The 24,545-nt window shown below is 41.2% G+C and overlaps 1 protein-coding gene across 1 annotated transcript in view; it reads right to left on the minus strand.

Annotated features, from left to right (window-relative positions):
- Window positions 1–24,545, minus strand: part of PIEZO2 (piezo type mechanosensitive ion channel component 2) — a gene marked incomplete at its 3' end in the record, with an annotated part of 333,950 nt that continues 309,405 nt past the window's right edge. Inside the window, exons 40-53 of the mRNA XM_079783425.1 lie at window positions 22,453–22,635; window positions 17,867–18,119; window positions 16,557–16,689; window positions 15,228–15,375; window positions 14,924–15,138; window positions 13,794–13,952; window positions 11,945–12,092; window positions 7,709–7,897; window positions 7,259–7,351; window positions 5,448–5,620; window positions 3,384–3,512; window positions 2,103–2,182; window positions 1,162–1,345; window positions 1–70 (exon numbers count right to left, since the gene is read on the minus strand). Of these exons, the coding sequence (XP_079639551.1) occupies window positions 1–70; window positions 1,162–1,345; window positions 2,103–2,182; window positions 3,384–3,512; window positions 5,448–5,620; window positions 7,259–7,351; window positions 7,709–7,897; window positions 11,945–12,092; window positions 13,794–13,952; window positions 14,924–15,138; window positions 15,228–15,375; window positions 16,557–16,689; window positions 17,867–18,119; window positions 22,453–22,635 (2,157 nt within the window). The remainder of the gene's footprint in view (window positions 71–1,161; window positions 1,346–2,102; window positions 2,183–3,383; window positions 3,513–5,447; window positions 5,621–7,258; window positions 7,352–7,708; window positions 7,898–11,944; window positions 12,093–13,793; window positions 13,953–14,923; window positions 15,139–15,227; window positions 15,376–16,556; window positions 16,690–17,866; window positions 18,120–22,452; window positions 22,636–24,545) is intronic.

A 24,545-nucleotide genomic window follows, 5' to 3' on the forward strand; every position in this document is an offset into this window, starting at 1 on the left:
AATCCCACTGAAGAACTCGCGGACAAACTTTCCAATCACAAGGACAACTGAAGCATACAGTCCCATGATACTGAAAAAAAAAAAAAAGTAGAAATTGTAGCTACCAGTTAAATATGGTCAATAGAACACATCTAAAAGAAAACCATAACATTTTCTTTCCAAATCCATAGAACATATGATAAACTTAGCAAAGCTTACAGTTTTACTCTGGTGAAAACATTTACTTTTTTATGATAAAAAAGGTAATTCACGCTCTTTCTAAAAAAATTACACATTACAGAACTGTAAGATTTGAAAAAGAAAAGTCCTGTTAAATCTCACATTTTGGAATTTATTAATTTTAATAGTTTCATGTATGAACTTCAGGTGATTTTACCGCATATAATACATGCATCAACCATATCATATATTTGGTACAATCCAATTGTACTCTGTATAGTTTTTTATACCTAACACCTTTCACTTTAATAATACTGCATTTGTCAGAGATTCATTTTATAATAAAACTTTGGATAGACAGTGATTTCTTAAGAGGCTTATCCTGGAAAATGGAAAACTTTCTTCTTCTACTTGTAGGGGATATGACAGTGTCCTAGGATTTTAAGCATCAGAATGTAGTGAAAGGGTAACATTGGACTTGTCCAAAACTATGGTTTCTAATGATCCTATATCTACTAAGGGCATAAGGAAATCTAAGCAAAGAAGGATAAATTTATGCTAATTTCTAAATTTAAACACTGAAGTGCATCAATCAAACTATGCTTAATAGGAAGATATGGTTAACAATCTGGAAAGACAGCTTCTAGTCCCATCATTAGCAGTGTGAGCCACACAAGGATTGGGACATCTTTGGGACTCTGGTTCCTTATTTTTTAAGATGAAGGGTCAATGATCTGTGAATTTTAATATTTCAGCTACAAAATTGGAACATTTTAAGAAGATAAATGGTTTCCCATCTTCAACTTTATATGATACAGAAGTAGACTCCTTTTTTATTTTTTTTAGACTCCTTTTTAAAGAACAGAAATGTTTTCTTTTTGGGGGGGCATATTTTTCAATTACAGTTTACATCTAATATCATTTTGTATTAGTTTATGAGTTCAGCATAGTGGTTAGCAGACATAGACTCTTGTAACTGTTCATTGTTAAATGGGTCCTTACCCATAGCCAGCCAGGAAGCCCAGACTGGGGGGGCTGACTTTGTCATTGAAGACCACCAGCTCTAAGGCCTGGGCATGCTGATTGTAGAGTCTAGTTCCAGTCAGATTGAGAACCCACCACTCACTATTAGATTTAGTTGTATTATCTCTGGACAAAATGATGGTGATATTCATGAAATTATTTTCTGGAAGAGAAAAAATATAAAATCAAGTTAGCATGAGAATTTTGGGATTTATTTAAAATAACAGTCTTCAAATGGCAGAACCTGGTTCCGGTCCACAGCATATCATTCCAGGATGTCCACATGGCCATGTTAACAATGCAAGTGAAAAGAAAGAGTGGGCCTAGCTGTGTATGAGGTTTCTCTTTTTTACTAAAAAGGTCAGTCACTGTGGCTACATGTGCAGGGCAGCAGAGTCACAGCCAGAGAGGGAAAGACCCATCACCTGGGCATCTTTCCAACAACTAGTTAGATATCAATTCATTCCCATCACTGTTGTATGGGGAAAACACAGTCCCTGGAGCACTACTATTGATATGTAATCACCTGTGGGCTGAATCAAGTACATTTCCTACTATCTTTTCATTGCTCTTATTGTGGGGTCTTCATATTTAACACTGTAAGAGGCAGTTTTCTGCCATAGATATGGTTGCTAATAGAAACAAGTAAACAGACTGACTAAGCAGTAATATAAGTCATTAAATATGAATTTGAGTCAACCAGGTTCTATATCAATAAACAAAAAAAGAAAACGAAGAACATGGATCCCAGGTGAGCAAATGACTCCTCTGGCTGGTGATCACAGCCAGGAGCCTTATGCCTCTTGCAGGGGAAAGAAAACTGGAAAGAAGTTTGACAGAGGCTGAAAAATGCAAACCCTAGGTGTTGAATAAAAGAAAGATTAAAAAGAATTGATTGAGTGATTCCTTCTCATTCTTACCAGATAAAAGTTGCTTTATAGGTTTGGAGTTAGAATCACTAGGTGCTTTCACATAATATGGGTAGATCCTTTCTATAGTCCTGTGCATAAAGAAAAAAAAAAGAGGTAATTGAGTTTTAGTTGTTTTACCTGCGTAAAATTGATTTTTTATTGCTATTTTGACCTTATTTCAAACAAATAATGGCAAGAGTCTTTATATGTCTATACAATGTGTAGTCACCACCATTTATGGGTATTGGTTATAATCAGAATTCTCTGAGGCCAAACAAATTCATCAGGTTCTATCCCAGTGTTCATCTAAACACCATACACAAGCTAATTAATGCCTTAAAACTGCTGCAGAGATTTCCCCATATCTGTTACTGTTTCTGAAGCAAAGGGCTGTCTTTCTTGCTAGGAGCCTGTCATTTGTATCAATAACATTGAGCGCTCTTTTAATTTTTAGGATTTCAAAAATATTGATAATCAAGTGGACTGCATTTGATCTAGTGATACAAGTGAGGTGTGAGGAGAGAACTAGTGACCTGAACCTTATCCTGCCTCTGCAGGGATGAGTGGGGTCACCTGAGGGGGTTATTCCATCGTCTGTGCATCTGGGAAGTGATGGAGGAGGATCTGACAATCTTCGAGGGACCTTCAACTTTATTGATTAACAAAGGATGCTTTAGTCAGGAATCTGTCTGAGGGTTGCATCATGGTGGTTCTCACATTCAAAGCATAAAAATGGGGCCAGGGCAGACTGGCCACAGAACTGGGAAGTGGCTGGTGGACATCATTTAGCAGTTTTAGACCAACAGCACTTTTTTTCTGCTGCTAGTTCTTATATTGGAATCTAAACATCACAGCTTGGATGTGTTTGAAATGGAGCACTCATATGGCATGATAATATATTAAGATATAATTTCCTCCTCAAATTTCTGTTTACCTTTTGTCTACCCACCCCCCCTCAATTCATTAGCTAGGCATTCAGTGACCCTGAGGCAGGAGCAATAGGAAAGTGGTCTTGCAGAGTCTTCCCCTGGCTTTTGGTGATTACAGAAGATGACAGCACAGCTTGCTGCTCAGGGGTGAGAGCAATACTCCCTGGCTAGGTGGACAGAGAGCGAGAGGGAATACGATAGAGTTGCTTTAATCTAGCACAACAAGGCCCCCAAACAGAAATCCACTTGAGTTACCAAAGAATGATGAGTGCATTTCTTGCATATGATGAATTCGTAGGTAGGGATTCTTTACCAGGTACATACACCTATTCAAGCTATAATAACAGAACAATCAACTTACACTGGTGTTGTTGAACTTTGTGTGTCATTGCCAGCTATCATTTTAGCTATATTCTCTCGAGTAAAATTTTTAAGAGGAAAAGAAAGCTTATCTGTTGCTATTTCTGCTTTTGCACCCAGACTCATGTTTCTGTGAAGAAAAAAACACAAAACATCAATGTCAATGATTATTCAGAAGTCTGGAAGAGAAATTATAAACTCACTTGACTCTTAATTTTATTAATCTCACCAAGGTTTTATTGGGTCCACGACTGTCAACCCCAGCCCTTCCTGTCCACCTCAGCTTTATGTCCAGTTTCTTAGACAACCAAGTTAGTAAACCCCAGGGAGGCCACACACACGTTTAACACAAATGGCAGAGGAGGAGGAGGCACAGTCTACTGAGCAAAAGAGAAAGCGTCCTGCTGCTCTGATACGCATTTCCAAAACCCTCTTTATGTCAATCCAGTGAAGTTGGTATTCCTGGTGACTAATGGAATCCACATTTTAAAAAGAATGTTCAATCAGAAGGTGATGTTTCCTGTTGTTGTTATTTTTTTGGTAGGTCTTCAAAGAAAGGCTAAGAAGTAAATTTTTTGGCAGTACAGAATTCCATGTGAGGAATTTGGGGCATTTAAAGGAGAAAATAAAATTAAAGAAACTCTTTTACATTATGAACTATCCCCTTTGGAATATTTCTTTACTATTTCCTTGTGAATGCACTTTAGATTCTAGAAGGCTTTCTTCTGTACCTATCATAATTCTTTCTTAATTCCATCCAGGAAGCTGGAATTGTGGACCCACATGAACCTAAAGTTTGATTGACAAATAAACTTGTATAGAGTCCTCAGTCACAACTGTGGTGTAAGAAACTAATCAGTTGGTATATTGTGTTGAGGCCCCTGAATTGTTTCCCTAACACGTCTGGCGTTGGGATGCCAGAAGTTTTTCTAAGACATGCTCTGTCTAAACAGGTGAAGTAGCGGCCACATGCTGGCCATTGGCTCAGGTTCGGTGAAGAGCAATTTCCCTCAGCTCTCCTCTCCTGGGTCTGCCAAGCTGCTCTCACATCTCACGCTTGGAGGAAAGATCTGCTAGGGCTCCCTGGATATTGGAGAGATGCAAGTGAGAAGCCGGGGTTCCAAAGGCTGCACATTCTTTATTATTAAGACCAAATTTTCAATGGCAGAAAGTGAAGAAATTAAGCAAAGACATGTACATAACACATAGACACAGACAACAGTGTGGTGATGGCCAGAGGAAAGGGGGGTGGGAGGTTGGTGGAGGGCAAAGGAGGGTGGGATAGGGAATATGGACTGAAAGATACTTTGCGTGGGGCAATGGTTGCATGGTGCAGTGTGCAGGTGATGTTTTATTGAGTTGTACACTGAAACCTGTATGGTTTTATGAATAAATTCAGTAAAACAAAAAAAGAAAAGAAAAAGATCATAAAAAAGGCCAAACTTCAACTTTTTAGGGAAATCTTACAATACATCCAGGTTCTGTTTCATTTTATGAGTCATTGCCCTCTTTTCTCTCTACCTTTCTATCTTGCTCACAGAACTCAAAGCCAGTCTCTCTTTGAAATGGAATTTAGCCCTGGCCCAGTGGCCTAGTTGGTTGAGCATTGTCCTGTACACCAAAAGGTTGTAGATTTGATTTCCAGTCTGGGTGACATACCTAGGTTGTGGGTTCAGTCCCCTATTGGGGCATGTATGGGAGGCAACTGATTGATGTTTCTCTCTCACCTCTCTCTCTCTCTCTCTCTCTCTCTCTCTCTCTCTCTCTCTCTCTCCTATCTCTTTCTAAAAATCAATTAAAAATTTCCTCGGGTGATAATTAGAAAAAAAAAAGAAACTTAGTAGAAAAAAGGAAATGTAATAAGTTTTAGTTTTGTCAATGATTCCCAGGCAAACCATTATTTAATAAACAAAAATGTTAGCTGTAGCACTGAATGAATGTTCCCAAGGTGTAATGTGAACTGAGATCCACATTAATATATTTTTTCTATATTTTATGCTCCCCACCCCACCCCGAGTTTAGATTGGGGAAAAGGGGAAATTATGCATGGAAATACAGTAACTACCTCTGAATACTCCATGAAAAAACAACAGAGAAGCTACTATTGGGGTCCAGGAGTTCGTGTATCATTTTCTGCTTACTGGGAGGGCTGATGGTCCATAAAGAATTTGAGTTTCCTTCCAGTTCTGCTACTGTTATGTCTTCTTTTTCATAATTTTCCAGAAATTGCATAGCACCCTATATGCACACAAATACACATGCATAAATAGATCACATACACAATGATGCATAAAGAAAGTTATTACTCTTCCTCTTAACTGACTGTATAGAGATCATTTTCCTCCTTGAAAGGAACATTTCTATAAAGATTATCTTGGTGTCCCATTGCACTGACTTTATTCCCCTCCCAGTGACATCATCAAAGCCCAGTGGCGATGCTGCCACACCAATACAGCTATGGAATCACTCAAATTAAACAGTAAAGGCAAATCAGATGACTTAGTGGTTTTTTTTTTCCTTCCCACTAAGAAGAAAATTTATCAACTCTTGGGAAATGTCTCTCTCATGAGAGAATCAAATTTCATTGACCCAGGAATCCTGGCTCTGTCCTCACAGATGTTCATCCCTCAAGGTAGGTTTTGATAGTGTGCATCAGAGACCAATAATTTTACAAAAGAGAAAAGCCTCTGTTTACCCAATCACTTTAAAAAAAAATCCTCACTTGAGGAGTGAGGATATTTTGTCCATTGATTTTTTTCAGAGAGAGGGGAAGGGAGAGGGTAGAGGGAGGGGAGAGAAGTATCGATATGAGAGAGACACATTGATTGGCTGCCTCCCACAGGTACCCCAACCAGGGATGGGGATTGAACATGCAACCCAGATACTGGCCGTTGACAAGGAATTGAACCCAAGACCCTCTGGTGTACAGGCCAATGCTCTAACTACTGAGCTACACCAGCCAGGACTGCCTAATCCCTTTGTAAAAATTAAATAATAAATATTAATTGTAGCCAAGCTGGTATTGCTCAATAGTTGAGCGTCAACTCATGAACCAAGAGGTCACTGGTTCCATTCCGTCAGGACACAAGCCTGGGTTGCAGGATCCCCAGTAGGGGGCAAGTGGAGGCAACCAATGGATGGTTCTCTCTCATCGATGTTTTTTTCTCTCTCTTCCTCTTCCTTCTTCTCTCTAAAATAAAAAAGCCATATTTTTAAACATCTATAAAAATTATTTTTAAAGAAAATTTTAATTATAAAAGGTAATGATTATTTTTTTTATTACAGAAGTAGCTTGGAAAATATTCAGACAACATCATATGTAAAGAAAATACAAAGTATGTAAAGAAAATATAAAGCCCCTTCTTCTACTACGACCACCCTAGGGTAGTCAGAGCTAATCAAATTCACTACATACGCATGCCATGACTTATTCAACCAGTCCCTACTTGTTGAATCCTCAAGCTGCTTCCAGTTTTGTTAATACAAGGAATGTTGTCAAAAGTAGGTACGAACATAGTGCTTTTCCTATATTTTTAATTACTTCATTAGGGTAGATTTTCAGAATAGACCAACCAGTCAAAAGAATAAATATCTACCAAAACTTTAAAAATTGAAAATATTTTAAAAGGATCAACCCCTGTTGAGCTTACATTGAAATATTCTGAAATAAAATTATGATTATTAACACATCCAATAATATAGAAATGATGTCTTTGATTATCAAAGTGGCCAGTGGGTAGGAATCTGTTGTGTACAGCTGAAAATCTCTGAAAATTCCCCCTCCCAGGCCATGGCAAAATAGTGAATAATATGACAACCCCTCAGCTCACCTTGATGAAAGCTCTTCATAGAAATCTATTATACACATTTACTTACAGTGTCACTAGAGAAAGCTTTTATAAAGGCTTTAAACTTGGCATTGTCCATAACTTTCAGCTGGCTTTGCTGGGCACTCATTGTGAAAATAGGCTGGAAAACAAGATACACAGTGTTGTGAATATTCTGAAGCTCTTCTCTGCCTCCAGGGTCAAAGGGAAAAGGTTTGCATAGGATGTCACCTACTGAGCACCCAGGGACAACTCGCCTCAGCAAGCTCTTTCTGAAGTGATTATTCCTGCATCCCAAACCAGAACAGACCTCTCCTTTCACTGCCTTCTGCCCCTTATTTCAAACATCACAGATTTGCTGAGAAGTCAAAATTTAGATAGGAAATGTGGATTGGCAAACTCTAAATACATGTCCTGTAGGGGGTTATCAGGAAAGAGTACTATGTGAGGTAAGGTACTTGCAGGTGAGCGAAACCTGGAGGAAGTGCACAGCCATTACCTGGTAACCACCCAGGGTAATTGTGACCGAGACATCTAGGGGCTGGTTGATCACCCCAGCGACAGATTTGATCAAAGACATGAAGAGAAGAGGAAACCAGACAATACAGATGAGCAGAACGATGATCATGCCTCCCATGCCGTACTTCACCACTTTCTTCTTCTTCTGCCCCCGGGGCTGAGGGTATCTCTGCAACAGAAGAGTTCACACAAGGCTCAGGCCACTGTCCCCTGAGAAGCAGGTGGGGTGGACGAGTGCTCGTCTCATGGGGTTGGGACTCGATTTAGTCCTGATTCTGCTCTGTTTGCTCTGATGTGGGGGAGCAACCTTGTCCCAATCTGGGAACCAAGTTAGGTAGTGACATGAAGATGTGATGAGCTCCCTACACGTCCCCACCACGGTGCCATGAGGGACCAACAGGACCTCAGTGACTTTCTCCTTAAAATTGTTCGGTGGGTTTTGTTGGTGCTAAACCTCAGGACAAACGGATCAAATACTGTGCTGAATAAAGCCTATGGTTTTATGGGATCATGCGGGAGAAAGACATTTTACTTTAAATTCCTGAGCATTCAAAAGCTGTGCCTTTCAGCTGAGCCCTTCTCCCCCCTAGTGGGTGGAAAAACATTTTTCACTTCATTAATCACGTGTTGTCAAAACAATGTTGTTCAAGGCATGCCATAAGATCTGAAGGATCGGCACAGTCCTCTTGGTATTGTGACTCCACAGGGGCCTCTGCTTGGGTGCTATGCTGAGAGGGTGGGCTTGGGGGTGGTGGTAGGTGTGTGTGTCACGCAAGGGACTTGCGTGACAAGAGCACTTGGTAGGGCTGGAATCACTTCCATTTGCTTTACTAAGGGACCCACTAAGCTCTGTCTTAGAGGCTATGGGCAAGGTGGAAGGTGCCTGCTTTGCTGTCTGATATTAAAAGTGCTCCAGCTCTCTATGCACATTCCTTGCTTAAATGTTGCTTCTCAGTGACCTATTTTCCTTCCAGGGTGACCCCTGAACTTAGGCTACATATATAATCTGGCAGCTGTCCCCCTTCCCTACCTGGGGCTTACACTCCATTAGGATGAGTTCATTTCAGTAGGTTAGGGCAGTGGTTGGCAAACTGTGGCTCTGTTGACTAATGAGTTTGCCGACCACTGACCTAGACTCTCAATTCCAATAATTACAGGCTGTTGTTGTTCCTTGTGATTAAGCCCCTATCCAGTAGCCGCAGTTTGCCAACCACTGGGTTAGGGCAAGAAAAAATAATGTACATTCTACCTGTAGGCACTGAGCTCTGGGTTACAAACTAAGAGAAAGGACTGGAAGCCTGCAGAGACCTCTCTGGGGACTTTAAAGGACACTCACTGCTAAAGGGCTCTCCAAGCTTTGACACTGAGTAGCTCCTGAATATGGGCTTGGAACCATGAGGACACAAGCTGGACTGGAGGGCAGGTCAGAGTCAGTATGGAAAGCATTATTGACTCAGTGCGCGAAAGATAATGCTTCTAAGTGATTCTGCTGTGAAGTTGGGTGAGGTTCATGTTAAGGACAGTATTTTAATATCTTTGCATTGGAATTTGATATTATGGTTTAAATTTTTCTATTTTAAAAGAAAAACTAAAATATTTAAAATTTGGAAATACTATTCATATACCATAGATTTGCTTTTTCATTATTTTCTCAGCAAGGCCAGTTTAGACAATGGGTCACTTAACCCACTCCAACAGCACCCTAGTATTACATAATGGAGAACTTGGTGAGTTAAAGGAGATTTATCTATTCTCTGTCAAGAGCAGTTTGAGTCTCTTCTGCCTGTTGTGGGACCATGCTGGTTCCTCTCCCGAAGGCCAATATCTTTGAGGTTCCCCTCGAAAAGCTCCCAGTAATCCCCATCCCTCCTCCCCCTTCCCTGCTCACCTCTCCATGCATTTCCCAGGGCAAAACAGGGCTAAGACCTTTGGCCTCTCTCTAATTATGAGGCTCTCTTTCCCTTCACTTTCAAAGCAACTGTCACCTTCCTGTTCTATGCTGCCCCATCACCCCTTTCCTAGGCGAGCCAACTCTTGACCAAGAGTTCCAGTTTGCAGTTCTGGTCATGCTGCATTTCCAAACAGCTTCTTAAAGTGTTTTGGCACAGCCTGTGTTGCTCAGTGGTTGAGCCTCCACCCATGAACCAGGAGGTCACAGTTTGATTCCCGGTCAGGACACATGCCCAGGTTGCGGGCTGATCCCCAGTAGGGGGCGTGCGGGAGGCAGCCAATCTGTGATTCTCATCATTGATGTTTCTATCCCTCTTTCCCTCTCCCTTCCTCTTCCTAAAGTTAATAGAAGCATGTTAAAAAATAATGTTTGGGAAAGTGGCTGCATGGAAATCATAGTAAAATATGACTAGGAGCGAGTGGCTTGCATTGTGTGTGCTCATGCCAACACGGGCCTCTCAGGAAATTGTTGTTTCTTCATAAAGTGCGTTCATGAAACCCCAGGAATATATTACATTCAATATGGAATAATCCCCAAGAAAAGTTACTTTTAAAAGAAGCATACTCTTCTGCTTCATACTAGAAAAGTGATAGTTACTGGTAATGTTTCAGTCTCTTACGGGATGAAGTAGAAACTAGTGTCAGATTCACTTAGACTCCCTAATACTTACCTCTCACATACCCAGATTTCTCCAGATGTTTTACCATGTGTGATTTAAATAGCCATAGACTTAGCATAAGGTAGAAGCATATATTTAAATTAAGGTGATACATTAAAATGAGGCTTTTATTTCTTTTTTTAAATTTAATTTATTGGGGTGACATTTGTTAGTAAAATTATATAGGTTTCAGGTATACAATTCTATAATACATCATCTGTATATTGTATTGTGTGTTTCCCACCCCAAGTCAAACTCATCACCATTTATCCCTCTTATACCCTCTTCTACCACCCCCACCCCCCTTCCCTCTGGTAATCACAGTAATCACCATGCTGTTGTCTGTGTCTATGAGGTTTCTCTCTCTCTCTTTTTTTTTTTTTTTGCTTAATCCCTTCACTTTTTTTGCACAGCCCCCCAGTCCTCCTCCCCTCTGACAGCATAATACTCTCCATGCTGTTGCAAAGGGTAAGATTTCCTTTTTTTTTTTTTAATGGTTTTAACAAATGGGGATTCCCTTTTTAAATGTTTAAAGGTGTCTTCAGTTTCTTTTCTGTGATTCTTAGGAAGATCTTTATGTTCCATTGAAACTTACTGGAGCTTTTGTCTACTTTTCTTGGATCTTACAAATTAATTCAAAATTGTAATCTATTTTCCAATATTTCAAATAGGTTGCCCCCCTTTTTTTTAAACTTCAGACTAAATAATTCTTGGTACTTCCTCCTTGTTTTCATATGACATGATTTCCATACCTTTTGTCGCCCTGATTTCTACCCTCTATGTCTCTTTGGTAGATTGGCTCTCATGTTCTGTCATTATATCAGTTCTCTTGTACCTTAAAAATCAGGAAAAGCTAATACAATTGTAAGTATACTACCAGCCCCATCTCCTTCACTCCCACAAATGCCCGAAACACAGAGGCTATGGAGCAAATGACCCCATGACTACAATTCCCAGAAGAAACTGCAGAATACAGAGATTACACGGACTAGAGGGGACTTTTTCAAAGAGATGAGAAAAAATGACATTTCATACCACCTCAGCTATGTTGCTTGAGTATTTCTATTGTTATTATGCAAGAGATTCCTGCTTCATGAGTTAAACTTGAGAATCCTATAAATAACTGTAATTCTATTTTTAATCTTAATATTCAACCTGGCAGAATAATGAAGTATTTGCACTTCAATTTCCTCTGCACAAAGCAGTAACATTGTCTGTCCCTCATCAAAAAGGACATCAGGTGGTGAGCCTGAGTCCAAGCTACCTCACCCCACTTTTTTCCACCATAGCAAATTTCCTCCTGTTCCCCAATGAGTCATTTAAGAATTATTGAGTCACACGGCAGTATATAATTTCTTCTTTTAAAAATAACTACAATACACAGTGGCCAAAAGAAGAGCACATCTGGATGCTATTGCTAAGACAGCAGTATATCCAAAATTCCCAACTCTAGTGGGGTGAAAGTCAATAGGACATTTATAAGTCCTTGTAGTTTTGTCCCTGTCTCCATTTATTTGGCCACAAAACTTGCAAAAGTTCACATTAATCTTATAACCGGTCTGTATCTAAGAGAGACAAATGGGGATAAGGCATTTTTATTGGCTTACTTTTTCCGACTCCCGCCAACACTTCAGGATGAATATGTGAGCATAGATGTCCTCCACACAGATCCAGCTGGAGAGGCTCAAGGTCGTGTCTGTCCACACCCAGTCCATCACAGCCCTTAGCTCAGTCAAAAATGGAACAAGGCGGAACCTGGCAGAAACCACGTCTTGTCAGAGAGACAGTTCTGGGATGGCCCCCAATATCCAGCTAACTCTGGGAACTCACGCAGTTCCTTAATGTTTTAGCTCTTAGCTCTTAGAAAAAAATTCTCAAGGTGACCCTTATGGTAAAATCCAACGTGGAATACAACTGCTTTTCATTAGAAGTCTAAAAAATGAATTGGTATTTTCCGTTCCTTTTTTCTTTCTTTCTTTTTTGGCTGATGGCCTTAACAAACTGGGATTCCCTTTTTAAGTGTTTAAAGGTGTCTTCTTCAATTTCTTTTATAAGAAATTGTACAAATCTTTCACTTCTTTGGTTAAATTTATTTCTAAGTATTTTATTGTTTTTGATGTTATTGTAAATGAAAGTTTTTCTTTATTTTTTTTCAGATATTTCATTGTTAGTGGTAGAATCACAACTGATTTCTGTATGTTGATTTTATATCCTGCAACTTTACTGAATTCATTGATTAGTTCTCAAGTTTTTGGGGGCAAGTCTTTAGGATTTTCTATATATAAAATGATATCATCTGCAAATATCTATAATTTAGCTTTTGTAAGCATTTATTTGTTCATGTTACAATAATTTGTTGGACACAGGCTTATTGAATTGTTGGGGCTTTGTTATTGAATGAGCTGGGAAAGTTAATATATCTTTAAGTGAAAACCAGGGCAAATGAGAGCCATCACAGGAAACAGGACATGTCATTGGGGGCACACAGTAGACTTGCTAGATGACTAAGGCCAACAGGACGCTGGCTCAGTCTCTTATATTTCAATTGGGAATGGGTTGGCCTGAGCTCCTCTCAAGTCTGGGGACAGCTCCCTGTTTCTTGACTGACAACTTCTCCCAGGCTGGAGGGTCTGGGTTCATTCCACAGGCCTTACAACAGCTTGGGTTACCACTTGGTATTCTCCTGTGGGCTACACAGCTTTGTCCAGCAAGCACTAATTCAACACAGGGAAGAACTATCAGCCCCCATACAGGAGCACTAAGTGAAACACTGTTCCACACTGTAGGTTCCTGACATCTGAGCATGCTCAATACCGCTTTTATGAACAAGTCCCTAGCCCCCAGATTTGGTGCTAAGTAGGAGCCAACCATGCCAGGAGCAGACTGACTTTTTATGTAGTCGGTCTGATTTTTATGTCTGATTTCTGAGCAAACAGAGAGGAGATGCTACCAATGAAATGCTCAAATGGAAGAGCAATATGCTTCCTTCGGCAGCTAACTTACTACCAGGAATAAGCAAGTCACGTGGCATTCCCACTGATGTTAGGGGGAATAAATGGCCTATTCAATGGATGGACTTATTGTACATGCAAAATTCCAAAGGTATTTTGGAATAGTCTAGGTTCCAAATATTCTGTTTCATTGTGCCCAGAAATGTATTTATACTTAATGATCATGAATCCCAAAATATTATCACAGTAATTATGCAGGATATAGAAACAAAAAATTAACCCATGTGGATGATCCCAGAACAACATCCTGGCCAGGTGTGTGGCAGCTACACATAGAAAGGTATTTCAAGAAGCATATCTGTTCTTTTGCTAAATACTGTAAGAGTTTCATTCCTGTACATCAGCACTCTTCCTCTTCCTGTTCCTTCCCAGGTAGGAAGCAGAATGCCTTTCACTTGGCAGCCTCTCCTCTGGAGTGACTATGGCACACAGCGTGTGTCCTTACCCTTGAAACAGGAAGAGGTTGACGTAATTGTAGCTCTTTGTGAGGAAGTTTCCAAGCACTCGTGTTGGGTAGCCACAACGGATTTGGTAGGCAGACAACCCAAAGTAAACACATTTCACAAAGTACCAAAGCTGAGCAACCAGGTTCTGGCTGAATTTCCTAAAACAGAAATATTCAGAAAAGTGAGGGCATGGACTCCTCTTCTGGTAAAAGGATACCAGTTTAGGATTTTAACAAAAGCCTAATTGCCCCTCTAGCATTTAAGTCAATTCAGTCAATTCTAAAAAATTCACTATGTATAGTTGATCACTTCAAAGGCAAAAGGTAGGGTAATAAAAAAAATCCTATGAATGGTGCCTCTAAGGTATTAGTGCATTAGTCAGTTGTTTAAGCCATAAATAAAATAAATTACTGTTAAGTAAATTTACTATTAACGTTTTCTCACAATGTGGATGCTGCTGCTACTCTGTCCAAAATTAAAGCTCAAAAAGAAAAATGTACAACCATAATGTTGTAAAGTTCAATCCATTTACGTTCACACTTCCAATTAGCCAGGCTTATTGACATGTTATTCTTAAGGCTTGGCTATGAATGACTCTGGTGTATAAGATCAAATTCATATTAAAAACAAAGACTTTTAATGATGTTTATTAAAAATATCATTCTTACTACATCATATGGACCAGTCCATGTTCCCCTTCTGTGGACCCTTTACTATCATAACCTAACAGCTCCTATTTATAGTTGTCTCCCTTATTTTTCTGTTATCGATTGACACATTCATTCGTTCATGCATTAAGCACCAAGTTTGAGGCGTGGGGTGAGAAGACCTGGGAAAAGTAACGCCTGGACTGAGATCTAAAGAGTGACAAAGAAGAGGCACTGTGGGTTGGAGGCAGAAGAGAAGGGGAGGGAGTGGAAGGGCTCTGAGATTTGGGAGGACGTGGTGTCCTTGGAGAACTGAAGGTTAACACAGAAGATGCTTAGGGTTCAAGGTGATAGAGGGAAAGCCGGTATTAGCAGCCTCCAGGATCTTACCAGGCCTTTCCCTATCAAATTTTTGGCTACTCTTTGTAAATCTCCATGTCCAACCCATCTTAACCAGCGGCAACAGTTTCCAAAGTCCTTACCTCTCAGTCACTACAGGCAAGATGAAGAACATCCAGAAGTGAATTCCAAACACAAGAATGACCTGAAAAATGACCTTTCCCAATACAGTCTTTCTGAGGTACAGTGCTCGGTCCACCACCATGGTTCCAAACTGAATGAGGACCATCACCAGAAACGGCCCGGGCACCTGGTCCTCGGACAGAGAAGAGGTGATGTCCGCCGCTGCTGAGTGTTTCTGGGAAAGAGACAACAGGTTCAGGCCTGAGTGGCATTTCACAGGACACATCACTATTAGTCATTGGGTGCATGGTAGCCTTTACCTACCCCGAAGGCCCAAAAGCCAAAGACGATGATGATGAAGTCAACAGTGTCAGCCAGGAACATAAGCACATATACATCGGTCACGGCGCTGTAGTCTGGGTGGATGAGGTTGTAGAAGAACTGTTTGATGGGCACATATATTTGCAGAGTCCTGCAAAACAGAGACCCCCACCCCTTGCTTCAGGAGAGGCACAAGTGGAGAAATGACCAGATTCTACAGTCATTCTATTCCTCTTTCCAAAAGGATTATACCTCCCTCTCTCAGCCTCGGGACAGTCCTGCTGTGGGGTGGCTCCTGCTGGAACAGAGTGCATACAAGTTTACTGCCAAGGCAAGAGCACACACCTTTTCTCTTGTGATACAGTGATATAAAGCCCTGAAATTTAGGTGCCTGGTTTGTCACCTGATTCATTTACTCTGCACCTATGAGACCTTGAGCATGCTACTTAATGCTCCTTGTTTTCATTTCATCTTCTGTAAAAGAAGGTAGTAATAAGACCCGAGGCATACGGCTGGACTGAGAAATACATGGGAATACACCGGGGTGCTCAGACCTGAAGTGCTGACCAGGTGCCAGGCCATGGCTAGGCAGCCCTGCCCTTCCCCCATGTGGGTCCTGGGCCTCTCTTCTCGTGGTTCCCAGGGAGTACCCTGGGCTTTGAGTTCACTTAGCTCTGTCCTTAGTTACCATGTCCTCCTGGCTCTGGCTTGTCTGTCTAGCTGCTGCCTTATCTTTACTGTGCTCTGGGTTTTACCTTCAGTTCAAGGCCATGTTCAGGTGTGGATGGCCCTCCTGGCCTCAGAGCCCATATTCAGGACCAGCCCTGCTGCATGTCCTCTATGTTGCCTCCTCATCTGCTATTGGTCTGCAGCCCTGACACTTGGGAAGAACCTGTGCACTTTGTTGGAGACCGGCTATATGCCAATGACAAACCATTTCCCCACCATGTGCCTCAGTTTCTCCTCTCTAGGATGAGAATGTATGTCTAAGGCCCTTCCGGCTTTGACAATAAATTCCTCTCTATCTAGTAGTCTTTTCCATGAAAATGCTTGGAATTACATACTGTGAGCTTCTGAGATTATCTATTTATCCTGTTCAAATAGAAAATGTGTGCTTCTAAATGCAATGAATGTAATAATGAATCACACTTATTGAAAAGTGATTTTTAAAAATATTATCATTTTTTTCTTCCTTAAGAGGATATTTGTGATATGAGAAGCCACTTCTCTGTTCTTCACCTCTGGTATATATGAAATGATTGTTATCAATTAGTTCCCAAAGTCACCCAGCCCTAAACTAAAACCCCAACCCAAGTGTTTGTATGCACTTACTTCTTTATGGTAAGTGCTTTTGCTCTGATTAAATGTTCTTGAAGCTTTTCCAGATAAAGTTCCCTTTTGCTTCTTTGCTTGATGCTCAAAACGCTGCTTCCTTTTTGACTGCTGTTTCGGGTGCTTGTGCTGCCTAGGAATAAAAAGAAGCCAAGATGCACTGTGAGGCACGGACTAATTGACATAGGTATCAAAGGCGTCCCTGGGGCCCACATGGCAAAGGGATGGCTTGAAACTGACTCAGAGGGAAGAACACACATGCCTGTAAGAGCAGTGACTGGACATTTAGGATCTGCTGTCTCAACTCTGCTTCGGTGGTAAAATGCATCTGTGGATTTGTACACCCAATGCTGAGTCATCCCTGGATTGCTATGTGACCTTTGTCCCAGGAAGAAACACATGGGAAGAGCAGCTTTTTTAGTACTACCTGGGGGGCTAGGTTGCAGGTTTTTCAGATTGGGTCCATGGCCCATCCCTTTTCTCATGTCCTAATTTCTCTAACTGTAAAATGAATATGAGGACCTTCCAGCATCTGCCTGAAAAGTATATTCTGAAGATGAATATAGTCATGCACCAATTAATGATACATTATATGGGTGTACTAGATTCTGAGAAATGTGTCAGTAGGCAATTTTGTGGTTGTGTGAACAACACAGAGTATACACAAATCTAGATGGTACAGCCTACTACCCACCTAGCCTATATGGTAGACCACCATCATACATGCGGTCCATCGTTGATCTAAAAGTCATACAATGCATGACTGTACACAAGTGTTTGGTAAGTTTCAGACAGGAGGGCTATAAATACAAATGCCCAATTACTCCTAGAGTGGCAACTGTAAGGCATATTTACTTTCTGATTGCACTCACTGCTTAGTAAGAAATTAATGAATACATGAGCAAATTATTAGATAGTATAGCTGAAAGTTCCCATCAATGAAATATAAATATCTTTTTGAAATAAATTGTGATTTACAGCACTCTGGACACACCCAGCAGAATCTGTGGATCTGATTTTAAAACTGTTGTATGCCCAACACTTACTAGGTCCTAGCACTATGCTGGCCACTTTTCACAATTATCTGAAGTCCTTGTCCCAGAAGGAATTAGACATTTAGAGCAATGATGTGACGGCCCCAGGTCACTCACACAGCTGAGTCAGCACTTGAATTCGGGTCTGATTTCAAAGCACCTTCAATTCACATCACAGTATCTGTCTGCTTGGTAGCACCCAACAAACTCCCTGCCCCAGATACACTGGCACCAGTAAAACGAGAACCCCAGTGGGTATTTCCAGCCCAGGGATACCTCTTTGAGACCTATTTGAAGAAAAGCTGGATCTGTGGGATATCTGGGAGCTGCTGTTCGAACGTTTCCTGCGGACAGCCGTCAGCTGCTCAGGGAAGGACACGTGCACTGACTCCGTGGATGCAGCCAGGTTGATGGATTTCAGAGAATCAGAGGAGTCCCTTCTGCTGTGACTGAGGGACAGCTCATCATCTGACTCTTCCTTGTCGGCGCCACTGTCGGTAATGTCATCTTCATCCCATAAGCCGTGGCACTGAGAAAGCATGGGAAGGGGCAATTCAGATTGCTGTTTCAGGTGAGGGAGCTGGTGTTCTGCCCTATAATATCTCATCGAACAAACTATCCCCCTAGATTAGAAAACCAAAGGCAAAATAGAGTGACTATATTTGGTAACACTGTGTTATTGTCTGTTGTTATGTAACTGAAATTTGCAAAGAGAATGGAACTTAAATGTTCTCATTTTAAAAAAAAAAGAATACATATGTGAGTGTTAATTACCTAGATGGAAAAATCCTTTCACAATGTATGCATTTATCTAATCACCACATGTCCAGTTTAAATATTTTATAATTTTGTCGATTATACCTCAATAAAGCTGTAATTAAAAAAAAGATTAGAAAACCAAGGCAGGGGAGAGATTCTAAGAAAGCTTATTACCTATAATTTTATGATGGTCCCAGTAGAGTGGATATGGGTGGGTAAGATGATAAAAGTTTGGCTAATTAAGTGAGATGGAGACAGCTGATGTTTGGCAGATGGAGAAAAGGTGAAATTACAATCTCTTGTTCCGTGAGCAGAAGTGCTTTCTAGAACACACCTCTCTATGCTTATGACTAGCACTCCAAGCATCAACTTGAAGTGTAAGTGGGTGAATTTAGCCCCATTGCCCCATGTTTACTAAATAGCTGTACTTGAACAATAATGCTGTCCCTCCCCAAGCTGCGTAACATGATGTGAATCCTTGAATCATCCATGGCTGACTCAGAAACAGAGCTGCAAATACTTAACTCAAAAACGTTGGCCCACATGTGAAACAGATTATGATGCATTCTGCAGAGCCTGGGTTTTGCTTCAGGGAAATGGGATGAAAGGGCTGATAAAGAGGGGAGAAATGACAGTGGAAAAGGAGGTGAGAGAGCAGAGGCCCTCCTGGAGCATGATGCTACCTGGACCGCAAGTCACCCTGACAATGAACTTGCTGCTGTTAGACAAAGTTCCCCAATGAGATCACAGCCTCCTGAGTGCCCAGACAGCCAGATTCTGCATTTATTCCCCAAGGCCTTGACGAATTCTCCCTCTGACACATACTTTGGGGGATAAGAGCTCCAGGCCAATTTGCCAAAAATCACTTGGTCAAAAACCAATTCAGAGAATAATTAGTTCATCAGAAGACAAAGTCACCTAATTTACAAATTATTCTTAAATATTTATTTATAGGTATACTATTTTTAAACATATTAAATGAATGTATTCTTACAAACATTTTAGGTGTTCATAGCAGGATTTTTCAGTTTATACTAATTTCTTTCAAATCATTTAAAAAACTTGTTTTGTCTTTTGCCAACATTTTAACATATTTAGATTCTTTCACTACTTTCTTAGTAGTATATTTAAGTTTGTTAATTCTTCTAATCCTATCTAATAAAAGAGTAATATACAAATTGACCATCACTCCAAGATTCAAGATGGCCGCCCCCATGTGGTCAAAGATGGTTGCCCCCATATGGACACAAGATGGCCACCACAAGATGGCCTGCAGGGGAGGGCAGTTGTGGGCAGTTAGGGGTGACCATGCCAGCAGAGGAGGGCAGTTGGGGGTGACCAGGCCGGCAGAGGAGGGCAGTTGGGGGAGACCAGGCCAGCAAGAGAGGGCAGTTGGGGGGACCCAGACTTGCAGGGGAGGGCAGTTGCGGGGGACCAAGCCTGCAGGGGAGGGCAGTTGTGGGGGACCAGGCCTGCAGGGGCGGGCAGTTAGGGGTGACCGGGCCGGCAGAGGAGGGCAGTTCGGGGAGACCAGGTCAGCAGGGGAGGGCAGGCTTGCAGGGGAGAGCATTTGGGGAGGGACCAGGCCTACAGTGGAGGGCAGTTGGGGGGGGACCCAGGCCTGCAGGGGAGGGCAGTTGGGGGGGGGGACCCAGGACTGTAGGGGAGGACAGTAGTGGGTGATCAGGCCAGCAGGGAGCGCAGTTAGGGGTGACCAGGCCAGGAGGGGAGGGCAGTTGGGGCAGACCAGGCCAGCAGGAGAGGGCAGTTGTGGGGGACTAGGCCTGCAGGGGAGGACAGTTGGGGGGGACAAGGCCTGCAGGGGAGGGCAGTAGTGGGTGATCAGGCCAGCAGGGAGGGCAGTTAGGGGTGACCAGGCCAGGAGGGGAGGGCAGTTGGGGCAGACCAGGCCAGCAGGGAAGGGCAGTTGGGAGGGACTAGGCCTAAAGGAGAGGGCAGTTGGGGGGGACCAGGCCTGCAGGGGAGGGCAGTTGGGGGGGACCATGCCTGCAGGTGAGGACAGTTGGGGGAGACCAGGTCTGCAGGGGAGGGCAGTTGGGGGGGACCAGGTATGCAGGGGAGGGCAGTAGTGGGCGATCAGGCCAGCAGGGAGGGCAGTTAGGGGCAACTGGTCCGGCCGGGGAGCAGTTAGGCATTGATCAGACTGGTAGTGGAGTGGTTAGGGGGTGATCAGGCTGGCAGGCAGAAGCGGTTAGGGGCAATCAGGAAGAGACAGGCGAGCGGTTGGGAGCCAGCAGTCCTGGATTGTGAGAGGGGAGTCCAACTGCCCGTTTAGGCCCGATCCTGGTGGGATCGGGCCTAAACGGGCAGTTGGACATCCCTCAAGGGGTCCCAGATTGGAGAGGGTGCAGGCTGGGCTGAGGGACAACCTCCCCCTCCCCCGTGCACGAATTTCATCCACTGGGCCTCTAGTTATTTATAAAATTGCAGCAATTAATACTAAATAGGATAGTTTTAACCACTTTTCAAATTCCTACATAGTTTTCATTATTTGGTTTCCATAGCAGCATTCTATAAGAGGTGTGTTGTTGTTGTTTTTTCATGAAAAGATTTATCATTCCAAAAAGTATTTTTCATATCATTATCCAAAATTTTAGCATAATACCAGTACCTCAAATCTCATATACATTCACTATGTACAGTAAATGGAAATTTTCAAAGAAGAAATTAAAGTATATCAATATAAAATATCAAAATTTTGTTTATTATACACTTTAAATATAAAATTGTAGCTGTTAAACCATTTGATTATTGATGAAAAGTAGTAAAAGTGCCTAAAGGTTTATAAAAAATTTTAAATGACATGCAAAAGGATACAAAAGTTTTTAAGATAATTGTAAAGTGGCCAAAATTATACCATTATGTTTTAAATATTGAAATTTTAACTAGTTTCTGGAACTAAAAAGATATAAAGTTAATAAATCAATATAGTCATAACAAGAATTAGTAAAGTGGATTAATTCCGAAAATCAGCATATTCATCAGAAAAACTGGAGCTTCTGGGCAAGTTCAATTTTGGCTAACTGGTTTCCTTGAATAACATACCTTTGAAAACCAGCCACAACCCAATAACCTAGGTAAGGTGACTGCAAAATGAAAGGTTAGGGACTTGGGCACTTTGCAAGGTGACAGAAGAGAGAAAAAAGATCTTGACCAAAGTTATACACAGATGAACCCAATTGGAAATAACCCACTAAGTATAACAGAAGTTGAACACAGTGTTATATGTGTATGGGTGCATATATATATCGATCATAAAATAAATGTAAATATTTTATAAAAGGAGACATGGGTAAGTAAGAGAAGAAAAGTAAGGTTGTGACAATAGGTATATCAACACATAAAATGCATGCTATGCAATACTTTCTAATGTTATCATTTATAAGCTTAGCTTATAGTTTATAGTATATAAGAAGAAAAAGCCCACATGTGATTATTGATGAAAAGTGGTAAAAGTTGCTCAGGAGGATGACAAGAGTTACCGATCCTGAGACAGGTCACCCTGTAGGCAGGTCTTCCCAGAGCAGTGTGATAAACAGCTTTCTCAACAAGAAGCTTCCAGGAAGCAAAGCACAGCACTAGCGTCACCAGACCATTGAATGTATAGTCTCTCACTAACGCTAACCGTTTCATGACAAAAAAAACTACCCAAGAAAAGCAATGCTACAAGGTGGTAGGCAGAGGTTGGGATGGAGACGAAAAGCAATATGATCCACTCTAAACTGTAGCTCTCTGGGGTTCTGGCTTAAGCTAGGAGTAGAATTTAGCATATCAGGCATTAAGCTATTGTAGGGCATTTAAGCAATTCTCACATGTGTGAATTAATTATTGTATGTTCAATCCAGGGTGGAAATAGGGGGAATTTTGCTCCCAGATTTATTATAAGTTACATTATTGAGCACAGAGTATTGAAGAAAATGTCCACTAAATGAATATAATGGCTTGTGTGTGTGTGTTTTAAAGCATACAAGTAGACACCATCACTGACCCTTCAGCACTGTCACCAATCCTAATGTTCACAGTCTCTAGGAATATTACAGGGACAATTATCAACATGGGCGGGTTAACTGTTAAAACTGTACCTTCAAAATTGATCGATGGAAGAAAAGAGCCAGGAGCTGAATGAGATCATAAAGAACATAGCCATCTTTCTTTTCCACACCTATAATATTAGTTGGGTAGAAAGGTTTGTCCTTGTTCAATTCCACAAGCTCATTCCAGGGAAAGAACCCAAATTGGAAGAAATACTTGATCACAATTGTCACCTACACATGGATGATAGAAATTAAAAAAAAAAAAATCCTTGTAAGCATAGTTATATAGGAGAAACAGCAATATAAAACAACTAAGAAAAATCCATTTCACAGTTTTGATGGTAGAAATGCACACAATTATGTGGAATGATTACATCATTGTTCTTACAGACCACTGACTTCAGAACAGGAGCGAGTGCCTTCAAACATAGATATATCAGGGCCAGTCAGGTCACTCATGACACTGCTTAAATAACTTTCCCTATATTTGAGAAGTAGGCTAATTTATACTGATTTAGTTGATACATATCTAATTATCAGCTATTAAAATATGGTATTAGGACACAAGAGCAGAGTAATGTTTATGTCTTTATATTTTATGTATTGCTTTAACTTGAAATCTCTATGAACAATATTACGCAGGTTTGATGTACACAGTTTTCACTTTACTCCAATCTCTTTCTTCTCCCTACTTTATTACTCACTGGAAGTTCTTCTCAAGAAGATATAAAAGTAAACGAAACTAATTGGACACTTGTGCTGTTCTAAGTGTATAAACGTAGAAAAGTGGCGTGTTGAGAGAGAAGGACAAATGAGAAAATTGATGGGTTTCATGTAAGCATTCCTCTAATGTCTATATCATCAGGAATTCATTGCAATATACACAATTCATTAATAAAAGTTCTTTAAAAAGTCCTCTCTGGACCTAGAGTCTTCCTTTAGCTCTTCTCTCTCTCTTGTCTTCTTAGTCAAACTTCTGCAATGAACAGTCCTGTGTTTCTTAGCGAACATCCCCACATACCAAATTCCAAAGCAGAAACCTGGAGGTCATTCTTGCCTCTCCCCTTCTCCTTCACACCGCAAGAAGCTTTAGTCAATTACTGAAACCACATTTACCCACTCATCTTCAACCTCATTGGCACTGCATTCAAACCCTATTACTTTTCACCCACAATTAAAATAGTTTCCTAGCTGGCCTCGATGTGTCCACTTTCATTCTGTATAAAAACTTGCAAAAACACAAATCTGATCGAGTCATGCCCCTGTTTATTTTATTTTTAAAAAAATCTTTATTGTTGAAAGTATTACATAGTCTCCTTTTATCCCCCTCATTAACCCTTTCTAGCCTACTCTCCATCCCAGGCCTTCACCATCCAACTGTTTATGTCCATAGGTTATGCATACATGTTCTTTGGTTGATGTCTTTCCTCTCACCCACTCACCTCCACCTTCCTTCTGAGATTTGACAGTTTGTTCCATGCTTCAATGTCTCTGGATCTATTTTGTTCATCAGTTTATTTTGTTCATTACATTCCACATATAAGTGAGATCATGTGATACTTGTCTTTCTCTGACTGGCTTATTTTGCTTATCATAATACTCTCCATGTCCCTCCATGCTGTCTCACAGGGTAAGAGATCCTTCCTTTTTTTACTGCTGCATAGTATTGCATGGTGTAAATATACCACAGCTTTCTTATCCACTCATCTACTGATGGACCCTTGTTATTTCCATTTAAAGCCTTCAGCACTAAGGAGATAAGTCCTGAGCATAAACCCTGTTGCATTCCCACGCTCCTTCTGCCGCACTCTCCACTCACAGCCTGCCTTCCAGCCATCGTAAGCCACCTGTCATTCTTGGCACGTGCCAGGTTGTCTTATACCTTTGTTTGTTTGCATGGGTTACTCCTGATGACTGGTGCTCCCTTTGCTTTTCTTCTTTTGGTGACTTTATACTCATCCCTTAAGATTCAGCTCTAAGTTCTCTTTCACTAAGAAGTCGCCATGATATCTAACTTCTCTCCACCCCATCAGGCCACATGAGGCACAGCACCTGTCTAACTCTGTAGTCTCTTGTCCCCTCACCTGTGATGGAAATGGGCTAGCAATTCTCCCTTTCTGTTATTCAGATTTTTAAGTGGG

The sequence above is a fragment of the Cnephaeus nilssonii genome (assembly GCF_951640355.1).
Source record: "Cnephaeus nilssonii genome assembly, chromosome: 11".
In the NCBI taxonomy this organism is placed as follows: domain Eukaryota; kingdom Metazoa; phylum Chordata; class Mammalia; order Chiroptera; family Vespertilionidae; genus Cnephaeus; species Cnephaeus nilssonii.